This window comes from Mytilus edulis, chromosome 5 (genome assembly GCF_963676685.1).
Source record: "Mytilus edulis chromosome 5, xbMytEdul2.2, whole genome shotgun sequence".
In the NCBI taxonomy this organism is placed as follows: Eukaryota; Metazoa; Mollusca; class Bivalvia; order Mytilida; family Mytilidae; genus Mytilus; species Mytilus edulis.
In genome coordinates this window covers 76766532-76779568 of record NC_092348.1, presented here as the reverse complement: position 1 = coordinate 76779568, position 13037 = coordinate 76766532, and the positions used below count along the sequence as shown (strand labels likewise).

The 13037-nt window shown below is 33.6% G+C and overlaps 1 protein-coding gene across 1 annotated transcript in view; it reads right to left on the bottom strand.

The window, feature by feature from the left end:
• LOC139524484 (hemicentin-2-like) overlaps window positions 1-13037 on the bottom strand; it is an 85357-nt gene that overhangs the window by 32940 nt on the left and 39380 nt on the right. The window contains exons 6-7 of the mRNA XM_071319276.1: window positions 11033-11293; window positions 6843-7103 (exon numbers count right to left, since the gene is read on the bottom strand). Coding sequence (XP_071175377.1) covers window positions 6843-7103; window positions 11033-11293 — 522 coding nt within the window. The remainder of the gene's footprint in view (window positions 1-6842; window positions 7104-11032; window positions 11294-13037) is intronic.

Genomic DNA, 13037 nt, shown 5'->3' with positions numbered 1-13037 from the left:
AATCAGGTCGGGAACAATCCCTAAATGTTATAAAATATCCCTTTTATGAGGGGTCAATATAAGTTATTTAGATATTGTTTTGTAAAAAACATTTCCTAGTACAAAAGGGCTCATATTTCCCCAAAGAACTATATATCTTTCTGGTATTAAATGGTCAAAACATGTCTAAATTTTTTGTAATATTCCTGGACTTTAACCATGTTAACACATATCATTTACTTTTAAATTTTTCAAAATAAATTGATCCCTCTCTTAGAAAAATTGTTTTAAATATGATGTATTTCTCCTTTTTTATAGTAAATAATTTTTTTTCTATTTTCTTTTCTGCAGTATGGTCTTGAGAAACGACGATAGTCCATTGGAGGGAGACAATAAATGGTTGACCCGTCTTAAGAGAGATCAAATTAACGTAAAGGACACCCTTGTAGATTTCGAGTAGGCTAATAAGGTTACAAGGCAGAACTCGCACCCACAAACTGATAAGGGATTAATATAAGTTGCAACACTACAAATAAATATGTTTACACTAGCTCATCACATGTGCTCATCCGTGTGAAAGTTTGTTGTGATTATTTACATTGATTGATCAATTAAACTGGGAATGGTAATGGGGAATGTGTCAAAGAGACAACAACCCGACCAAAGAGCAAATAAATAGCCGAAAGCAACCAATGGGTCTTCAATGCAGCTTGAAAATCTCGCACCCGAAGGCGTGCTTCAGCTGGCCCCTAAACAAAATGTATACTATGTCCACTTGTATTTTTATCCAGCTGATGAGTAAATCCTTTTTCAACAAATGTTTATAGTGTGTTCTCATGTTATACTGTTGCACCACTGTCCCATGTTAGGGGAGGGTTGGGATCCCGCTTACATGTTTTATCCCGCCTCATTCTCTTTGTTTGTGCCTGTCTTAAGTCATGAGCCTGTCAGTAAGTGGGTGTCGTTTGTTTATGTGTAACATTTTTGTCTTTCGTTCATTTTTTGTACATAAATAATGCCGTTAGTTTTCTCGTTTGTTTTACACTGTCATCTTGGGGCCTCTTATAGTTGACTATGCGTTATGTGCTTTGTTTCATAATAGAAGGCCTTACGATGACCTATAGTTCTTTATTTCTATGTCAATTTTTCATCTTGTGGAGTGTTGTCTCATTGGCAATCATACCACATATTCTTTTTTTATAGTTCTGGGATAATGGACTTTATACTAAACTCCGAAATAAACAGAAGAAACTTAATTTAAAAATCATACAAAACTAACAAAGGCCACGGGTCGGGAAGGGTCCGAATGGTTAAAGCTGGGGTCACACATTCACGATTTTTACTGCCGTCCTTGACAGGACCATTCCCGATTAAAATTTGTCAAAAGTCTGATCAAGATCCTGTGAATCGTGGATGGAAATTCGATTTGTATCTTTCGCCAGGTAAAATTCGACCGAGTCTGTCACGACTGCGTCCCGATTCTACCGAATGTAATCCGACAGAGATCAGATAGTGACAAGACAGTGAACCGACGCTGACGGAAGTTATCCGTTCGAAAACTGTCGGCATAATCGGGATGATCAGGTACTGTCGGAACGTGATCCTATCACGGTCCGCTCTATCGCATTGCAAACGGCTTTGTCTGGTCTCAGTCGTATTGTATTCTGTTATTGTCGGGACTTCTCCAGATCATTCCCGTTTCACAGGACACCGTCCCGAATACACAGACCATTGTTAGGAATTCGATCCGATACAGCAGAATCTGTCACGACATAGGCACGATTGTAATCCGACTAGACAAAATCGGCTGAGTTTCCCCGAATGTTACGGGACGCACCTAACTGTCGGGGTGCTTTGCCGAACTATTCGGACCCTTCCCGACCAGTAGGAATTTGTTACGAACTAAAACGACTGCGTTCAGACAATAATAGGACATTCCAGATAATTGAGGATACTAATCCGACTTTTTCACTTTTCGTGTCGTATCGCTGTCTGATCTCAAACGGGAGCAATAATCGGCAATGTGTGAACCCCGCATTAGCGAAGCACCCCGACAGTTAGGTGCGTCCCGTAACATTCGGGGAAACTCAGCCGATTTAGTCTAGTCGGATTACAATCGTGACTATTTCGTGACAGATTCTGCTGTATCTGATCAAAATCTTAACAATGTTCTGTGTATTCTGGACGGTGTCCTGTGGAACGAGAATGATCTGGAGAAATTTTTCATTGCTGTTTTTCTGTCGATTGAGTCCAGATTGCATCAAGATCTTAAGCTTGTGAGGATTGCGAACCGTTTTTGCCGAAACCGTTCCGGAACAGTCCCGTTATTAATACGAAATTCGTCAATAATACCCACGTCAGAGTCCCGACAATTACAGAATACAATACGACTGAGACCAGACAAAGCCATTTGCAATGCGATAGAGCGGACCTTACTAGGATAACTTTCCGACAGTACCTGCTCATCCAAATTATGCCGACAGTTTTCGAACGGATAACTTCTGTCAGCCTCGGTTCACTGTCTGGTCACTGTCTGATCTCTTTCGGATTACATTCGGTAGAATCGGGACGCAGTCGTAACATACTCGGTCGAGTTTCACCTGGCGAAAGATACAAATTGGATTAGAAGCCAATTGAGAACGGAATTATCGGGATAAATTCGCTTGGAAACGGTTGAATATCGACGCTTCCTGAACAATATCTGATTTTTGTCGTGATTAAATTATTTGTTTTACAAATTTTACTTAAAGTTTGAATTTTCATCCACGATTCACAGGATCTTGATCAGACTTTTGACAAATTTTAATCGGGAAAGGTCCTGTCAAGGATGGCAGTATAAATCGTGAATGTGTGACCCCAGCTTAAGGGGTTTAGTATTATACCATCACAAAATATATGAGAAGAACATAACCCGTATAATGCCAACAACTGAATTTAGAATAAATGTGTTTATTTCGATATATTTTTATTTTAAAGAGCTGGGGTTAAATTGATATTGGTATGTAATACAATTCAATAGAACGGTACATAGTACAATGTTGAAATAGATGAAATAGTATTGCATACTAAGCGGAAAGGTTGACGTTTTGATGGGTGAGCTTTGGAAGAAAAAAATATTTTTAATCAAAAACTTTCCTCTACTTAAACTTGAGTTCATCTTTATTGGATGTAATATTTTCTTGGGATAACAAAGAGTGTTAAACTCTACCAAAACATGATACCGGATTCAATGGCGTAGCCTCCTTGTAGCAGTTAATAAAAATGTTTTATACATCTACTTTTACTATTATCGTTCAGTTTCTCATAGGCTGCCGTCTCCTCTCTCAGATCCCTTGCTAACAACCCCTAAACAATAAAATTGGTTAAACAAAATAAAGGTCCAAGCCTCACCATCCCCCCTACAATCTACCTTTTGGCAGATCTTTAACTCTTTCGATTTTTTCCATGTAAATGAAACAATTTCAGGGGGGTAATTTGCCCTACATTTGTATAATAAAACAAAATAATTTTTTAACGGTTACAATTGATACTACCCGTTGTATTTTAACAATTCAACGCTCAAAGTTTTTTGTGTAAACATTCGAACATGAATTCCATGCGTGTTACAACTGAGTACTTTTCGGTACACACAACAACGAGGTTGGGAAACAAGGGTACATTGAAGTATATTGATACCCTCTGTTATCGTTTGATTTGATAATTGTACGTGATTTGAGAAATATCGTTAATATTTAGCGATAAACAAATAAATTCTTTGTATTTCACTTCTGATATGATTTTTAATCAATTGCATTGAAGCCAGGGATGGGGTTATCGTAATTTGTAATCGAAATCGATTGTAATTGATCACATTTTGTCAAGTTATCGACAATAATCTGTAATCGAAGACATTTTCGATTACATGTAATCGTCATTTAATCGATTACAGTAAAAATTTGGATGTAATCATCGATTACCTTTCGATTACATTTCGATTACTTTAGTAAAATAGTTTGATAAAATAACCTATTTCAGAGGAAAATATGTATGTTATCATCACTTTGTAGTAAAGATAAAATATTACGATAAACAATATTTGAGAGTTTAGCAACTGCCTTATTTCTATCTATTGTCTCAAGCTGCATTACCTAAATTTTACTTTATATCTAGATTTTGAAACAAATGGATGCATGTGCTTGTCAATAATTCAAGAGATATTAAAAAAAGATTTGAAATAAGAAAATTGATCTGTAATAAGAAATTTGTTCTGTACTACATTTAAGTTGTAAGCTTATTTGTATTCAATTTCCTGAAAACATAATTTTCAATCGATCAGAGTTGAAATTAAAGCTTAGAATAGATAAACAGTTCAATTCTTAAATGTTATGATATACATGTATATAAAACTTAAGAAAGAACACAAAATCCTTTTAACAATGAACCAATGGCAATGCATTGCAATTCTTTTTAGAAATAGATACATGTTTCCCTTTGACACTATAAATATATTCTGTATATTATTTGATTGGAGAATTAAAACAATCTTAACAACATTCTTGCCTTAACTAATGAGATGATCAAAGTGTTCTTATCAATAACAAACAGTTGTCTGCTCTATGGTCGGGTTGTTGTCGCTTTGAAACATTCCCCATTTCCTTTCTCCACTTTAAGACTTGGTTTTTATTTCAATTATCTTATGTCTAATTAAAAAGGAGATATACATAATTAAGCCCCAGGTTATAAATTGTACTCCAGTGGCAGACAGTTTGATAATCTGTAATTAGGGTGGTTATCCAAACAAAAGGTTTAAATCATGTATGTCATTCATTATACAAATAAACTTTGATCTTAAAAATTAGCTCAACTAATTAATTATTCTACTTTTTTTATATTTCTTTAAACATAATAATTAACTATGCTAACATATATTTGCCAAAGAGTAAAAACAAAAAAGCTAACGTAAGAAATCATTTTTTTTGAAAAAAAAATAGTTATGAATAAGTGATTGTTGCAATGCGATGACATCTTTCATTCATGTTGAAAGTCAAAATTTCAAGATTTTTTAAATATTTATAATCTTCATTAAGAGTTTTGATCTAGAAAAACAGCGATTAACTTATAATTCAGAAGCAATGCTTTAAATGACTATATACTAAGGAAATACTTATTTTAAGATTTTCTATGAATACCACTTATATTAAAAGGGAGTAGTTCCTTTAACTTAAGTGTTTACAAAGGAAAATCGTGAATAAAGCAGCTTTATACATACGGGACTCGGAGATTACATACTTACATTATGGTCGACTTAAGATTGTACTGTGTGGTATTGTGAACGATGATGACAGTTCAAAACGATGTACGAGTCCAATTACAAAAGACATCATAAGGCGAAGAATTCATATACATTGAATTATATTTACTTACATTATTTCACCTATATTATTCAAGGAATGACTGTAAATGTTTTCTGTTGGACGAAATAACATCAACAAATGTAGTGCACACTGAATAACCAATGATTGATTACAATAGCTTTTTTTGTTGGTTCTTTAGACTGGTAAGATTAAACATATGCATGCAAGTTAATGTATTTCAATATTGATAATGCCACAACTATCCTCATGTTTGTAATTATGGTAATGTTTATGGGTTTTACCACTATAATTGTATGCAAATTCAAAAAATTATAAGGATACTTTTCACCTGGAGAAAGATATCACACCACCTTGCTTTTTCTCTCAAACCAATATTCAAGTATTATAACATGTTACAATATTGTTAATTTTAAACAATGAGTATAACCCATACCTGCATAGTAAGCTATGAAAGGCCTCGAAAAGACAAATGTAAAATTTAGATTAAACAAGAATGTGTCCTTAGTACATGGATGCCCCATCCGTACTATCATTTTTATTGTTCAGTGGACCGTTAAAAGGAGGTTAAATATTTAATTTGGCATTAGAATTAGAAAGATCATATCATACGGAACATGTGTACTAAGTTTCAAGTTGATTGAACTTCAACTTAATCAAAAACTACACCACCAAAAACTTTAACCTACCTCGACCAAAAACTTTAACCTAAAGCGGGACGAACGGACGGACGGACAAACGAACGAACAGATGGACGCACAGACCAGAAAACATAATGCCCATAAATGGTGCATAAAAAAAACATAGTTGATACATTAAATTCAAATATCCCTAAAACTAGTGAAACATAGTTATAATTTGCACAGAATATAAGAATAGAAAGATGTGGTATGATTACTAGTGATACACTTTCCACCAAAGTTTAAATTATGCAGAGTTACTAACTACGACCTTTAACTATCAACAAAACATATACCGCCTGACTTAGCACAAAAAATAATAAATGAAAAACAAACATGATATATAGGCAAACGACATTTACTGAATTACAGGTTCCAGCCTTAGACATACAAACACAGAATATGGCGAAATTAAGACTGCATAACAACGCTAGACACATTTAATACGCATTTTATGGCCCTTTCCCATAGTATTAGTTTAATGTCACTCTTTTAAAGCACTTATCACAGATTTTAATAAATTCTCAGAATTGGATAAGATTACGTTTAAAAAAAAGATATGTATTTCAATAGGTAGGTATACCGACCAAACAATGTACAGATTAATCACCAGTTCATCCATTATTCTAGTTTGTATATCTTTTGGGCTTTCGTTTCGTTAGGATTTCACAAAAAAAGTTACATAAAAAATGGACTCCCTTAAAAGTTTAAATTGGATTTTACTGTGTGAGTGTTTGATGAAAGCTATATATTTGTATGGTAACACGGAGGAATTTTTACACAGTATGACCCTTTGTCTAAAAGTAAAATACGACGTCGAAATGGTACTTACAATTTACGGTCACATCAAGGTTATTATTTCCATCACCAAGTTTATTTGATGCTGTACATATAAACGTTCCATGATCATCAATAGATAATGATTCTATCATCAGTTCTCTATTATAAATAATTGTTTTATCTGGTTTGGTCCATTTGTACTGACAAGGTGGATTGCATGTTGCTTCACAATCAATTGGTCCAAGTTTATTGCCTTCCTTCTTCGTTACTGACATGTCACTAGGGTGAAGTTGAATGCTTGATCCAGGACCGACTGTAATACACATGTCATAAATTTAAAACTTCAACAAAAAATACGTATGACCCCATGTCCCGCTGGTACTTTTGCGCGTTCATGTTCGTAATTATACAGTTAATTTAAACACTGCTCGACATACTGAATATAATAACAATGGTCTATGATCCGTGAACTAAGAACAATTTTGATTTCCATCTCCGTCTCCGACATAACTGGACAACTATACATCCTCATATAGCTTCACAATTGAAATGAACCGAATTGTGGTATTCAATATATGAATCATTTAGAACAGTTTTTTTAGACGATCACAAAGCCATCTATACACGTTTCATTAGAGTCAGAAATTTAATAACTGGAGTTATCAATTAAAAAGCTCAGCAAGCCTCTGTTTCAATTTTGAAAATTTAACTGAATCGAGGGAATAAATATCGTATCACACTTGATGCAGTGGTAGAGTTGATAGATATATATATATATATTATCGCATTAAGATTTATTATATAAACTTGAAATATAAGATCGATAACATTTCTTTTCATGAAACCGCCCAAAAAGAACCAAGAAAATCTCATACGCAATTCGAATGAAACCGTAAATAATACGATTGTCTTGGATTACACTTCAGACATCAGAAAGGATATAACCTCGATCTGAATGTTTTTTATTATAAGATAATTGAATGTATCTTAAACTTTCTATATTGATACAATAAGGAAACTATCATAAATATTCAAAAAACGCGCCAAAGGGTAAATTCACAAAAGTACTGAACTCCTAGGAAAACTCAAATGACAAAATCAAAAGCTCAAATACATCAAACAAATTGTCAACAACTGTCATATTCATGACTTGGTAGAGGCATTTTGTAAAGTAGGAAATGGCGGATTAAACCTGGTATTGTGACTAGTCAAACCTCTCACATGTATGACGTCGTTAAAATTTCTATCATAATGACAACGATATGTGAACAAAACAAACATACTTAATAGACTAAAATGTAACAAAAATATGAGACCGTAGCAACGAAGGACTTAAAAACCAACATTTACATTTTACACTTGATCCTTCTATATATCTAAAAACCAAAATAGTCATCAATCAAAATAAAAGCTGACATAATAACTCAATGTTTTCAAATAGTTTGTCTTGAGTCTTTTTTTAACGGTGTATGGGTACAATTACAGCTTTTTGTAACCATATGCTGTAACAGTTGCTTTGTATCATCATAGTGTAAGACAGAGAGGTTAAACATTTGTATGATAAAGGACCACAAAAACATTTGTAGACCATATTCAATCTTAAGTGCCTACAAGTCATTATATTCGTTGTTCAGCAGCTTAGTTAAATAAATCACTGAATGGTAGAAATGTGTCAGTGTTTGTTATAATGCTAATATGACTACATGGAAATGAAACTACATGTAATTAAAAAAATCAATTGTCTAGCACTAAGTTCAAAATAACCGTAGATACATTTGTAAAGACAAAAGTAGTATTTAGCTGCTAAAAAAGGAAACACCAAAATACATACAAACGGATTATGGTATAAAACAGCCATGGTGTGTTGAACCTGGTTTAATGACTAGGCAAACCTCCCGCTTATAGTAAAGCTTTCTGTTGTTATACGTATAGTCAAGGAAAGAGGGACGAAAGATACCAAAGGGACAGTGAAACTCATAAATATAAAACAAACTGACAACGCCATGGCTAAAAATGAAAAAGACAAACAGAAAAACAGAAAAACAATAGTATACATGACACAACATAGACAACTAAAGAATAAACAACACGAACCCCACCAAAAACTAGTGGTGATCTCAGGTGCTCCGGAAGGATAAGCAGATCCTGCTCCACATGTGGCACCCGTCGTGTTGCTTATGTGATTACAAATCCGGTAAATAGTCTAATTCGGTAGGTCACATTCATGAAAGGGAAGGGGATTGTAGTTACGACGTAAGGAACATATCCGATATCATTTGTGAAACGGTTATTCCATAACGGTCAACCAACTCGTGATGGCGTCCGTAAAATTTACGAAGGGATGATTTCAACTTCACCATTTGGAACTCTTGGTTTAATAGCTTCCTTGTGAGCAGTAACCTCTATCAAGAAAATCATGACTCAGAACTCTTGATAATTTTAGGGTAAAAGTTTGAAATTTTGCAAAGGAAAAGAACGAGGGGTATTTACAAAATTCGTATAAGGAGCAACAAAGACAAAATCAAATATGGCGGCTGAATCAAATTATAAATTATATATATATGTATGGTACTGTTAATAAGTACATCACAACTTTCTCGATGAAGTCTACCAATATTCAAAAGTTCAGTACTATAATTACCTATAACACAATGACAATATGCATTTTTATGAACTTTAGAAGTACAGAAATATTTAATTTGGTGCCCAAATTCAAATCTATATTCGACACAAATTCGAAAACAATTTCATTTGAAATTAATTTGGTAACAGGAGATAAAAAAATAATTATGAATTTCAAACTAAAATGGCGATACAATTCAAACTATCGTAACAACATTTTAATCCTAGTGTCTATGATAAGTTAAATTTTATTTTACATGTGCGGCTTCAGGGTCGAGTGGTCTAAGTATCTTAACTTATATATGACTAGTCCATCATCAATGGTGCCGTTCGAAACCCCGCACGTGTAATTTTTATTCGTCTTTGATATTGATTGACTACGATTGTTTCCTAAAGTTATTTGGTACAAAAGATATCATAGAGTTGATAGGTGCATTTAACACCAATACCCAAGCAATCGATCAATGTACTTACCATAAGAACGAATTGTGGTAATCCCTATATAGGATTTGTCTTTTTTAAAGATAACAAAATAAATAGTGGGAATCTCAGAGCTTTCAAACGAGTGAACCAGGATATGCTAACATGATTCTTTTACCTAAAATTCACTTGTCATGTGAATTGGTTGGTCGATGTCGGTCAAATTGTGATATTTATGACTGAGTGCTAATTCACAGAGCAGGTCAATCGATACAACCGATTTCATCTTTTGAGATTTGTCTCTGTTTTATTGACTTACGAAACTTATGCATTGGAGACTACTGTCGTCTTACATACGATCAGAAATAAAGGCAACAGCAATTTACCGTTTGAGAGAAAACAAATACGGGTTACAAACTAAAACCGGGGAACACACATAAACTATAATAGAAAAAGAAACAACAGAAAGACTGCAGTGCAACAAAACAAAAATGACAATGCTACATAAATAGAAATGAACTATTAGATAACAACTGCCATATTTCGGACTTGGTGGAGGATATTTAAAACAAAAATGGTGGATTGAAACTGGTTTTATAGCTAGTCATACCTCGCGATGTATGGCATTGTAAAATATATCGTTAAAATGACAACATTACATCACTGAACAGGACAAATAAATGCAAGAACACTCAGAACAGATAACTTATACATCAAGAAATTCAGAACAGATAACTTATACATAAAGAAATTAAAAGTAATTTAGGACAATACATAAAAACAGCATAATAGAATTAGGAACTATGTATCACGGAGTTCAGATTCTTGTGGTTTTACTATTCACACGAATATACTAACGCCACAGAAAGTGATGGCAAAGGTAAATTTCTAAAAATTGGTTTTAAATCAAAATTACGTTTTTAATTATATAATTTGATGTATTTTATAACAACTACAAGAATATACTATAGAATTGTGTGAGAAAGTTGACAATAGGATCACTGCAATTTTTACCGATTCTGCTTGCAACTGAACATTAAACTTCGTATGAATTCCATATGACTTTAATGACAGATAGGAAGAAAATATTGCTATTTCGAGTCTTTTAAGAAAATAAATTCTATCATGCACGACAATATATATATATAAAGCGTTTGACCTAATATTTTTTTTAGGTAAAGTGCAAGCTGTCATACTTACATTGAACATTGACGTTAATTATTGAGGACTGCATACTGCCAATGTCGTTGGAGGCTCGACACTGATAGTCTCCATTTTGATGTTTCTGTATTGTATGTAGACTGAGGACATTTAACACCCCAGAAGCAACATTAGGTCCGGACCACGTATATTTACAATCTGGTCTACAATTAGCTGAACAGGTGATAGCGGGTATAGTCTCGCCATAGTCTACAGTATATTGTTGTGTAGCTGGTAAGAGTTTAACTGCAATAGGGCCATCTGTAAACGAAATTTAGAAACAATCTTATTTCACGGTATGCACAAAATGTTTAGTGAAAATGGACCCGTCGAGAAATTTCACTCCGTAAAGATATAAATACATCTGGTATGATAGAATATTAATAAATTAGTCTATAGAACAACGAGCGTGATTAGTAGTCTTGGTCTAAACAAAGTCGTTAAAGAGATGCAGTTTTTAATTGATTGCAGACATTTTGACAAAAAAAAAATGGAATAAAGGTATGTGATACAGCGAAGGAGAAACTTATAATGCTTTAATTAAATTAAGTCAGCAATGGTGGAACAAATTATAAGATATTCCGTCAGTTGATTGATCCCAAAGTTTATAGGATGAGTCATTGGTATGCACGTTCGACTCTTTATGAAAAGCTAGATTATAGATGTAGCTTTTCGGAGTAGATGTAGACAAAGTTGGCTTGGTATTTCCAGTAACTGATAAAGGGAATCTTTGTTGTTTTTTTCCTGCAGCTTTACAAACCATGATGCTAAGGCATTGTTTGATATTTTTAGCAAAATATTTTTTATTAGATAGATGTCGACTCCTAATGGTGCACAGTTTACTAGCAGGTAAATGTCTAATTGAGTAGAAGAGGTCGATGATATTGGTTATTTTCCGGACCATATGAGTATTTGGACCATACGCGTATGGTCATGACCATATGGGTATATACTCATATGGTCCGACCGTACGCGTATGGTCAGGGTAATTAACATTCCGTTACAGTTTACTTTAAATACTTCTAAACTCTTTACATGGTATGACCGTCAGTTTCTTAAAAATTCGCTATCATATAAATCATTTTATTATCATATTATAATAAAGGGATTTAACTGAATAAAAAAAAAAGTTTCACATAGATAATTTTACTACCTAGTCAAAAACTGGAATAAACACATTTTATACCGATTTGTTATTACGAGTGAATATGTCTACTTAAAAAGATAACTTCTAAAAATTTCTCAATAAACTGTTACGCAAGAAGTCACTGGCAAGGCACATATTTTATTTAAGTTGTTTTGTGAATATGGTGTACTGTAGTCATATTACGATATTTAAAATCTAGAGCTTCATAAACACCATAGAAACATCAAAATAACTCAAAACCTCGTCATCATTACACGCAGCTGTAAAGAAGGTTACATTTTCACTTGCAAACAAAATGTGTTACTGAAAAGGATCGTGCACAACCATGACGTGCAAATGCGAAAAAAGTTATGTTACCGTGTGGAAGTAAATGTCACTACATAAACCTATATGCAAGAATGTAATAAGCGATGAAAATTAACTTTGGCATCAATATTTAATTTTAACGTAGCCTTTAAATTAATACATTGTCATGTAACCATCATTGTTTTTTTTAGATAAAGTTTATTGTATTATTGAAACGTTTGTAATGCATATTTAAAAAAAAATATCTAGATGGTCAAAATACTCATATGGTCCGGCCCGTTAATAACCATACAAGTATATACTCATATGGTCCGACCATACGCGTATGGTCGGACCATATGAGTATACGCATATGGTCCGGAACAGTTACATAATGAATATGACAAGTACAGTTAATATGCTTCATGTTGAACGTGCCAACAAACCTATACATTAAGTAGACAAGGCATTCTATAATTTAGACTGTAGCAACAGCATGACCTACAGTATTGTTCCCAGAGTTTCCGTTATATATATTAACTAGATGTGCCAAAGAAACACGAATGGCCCCGT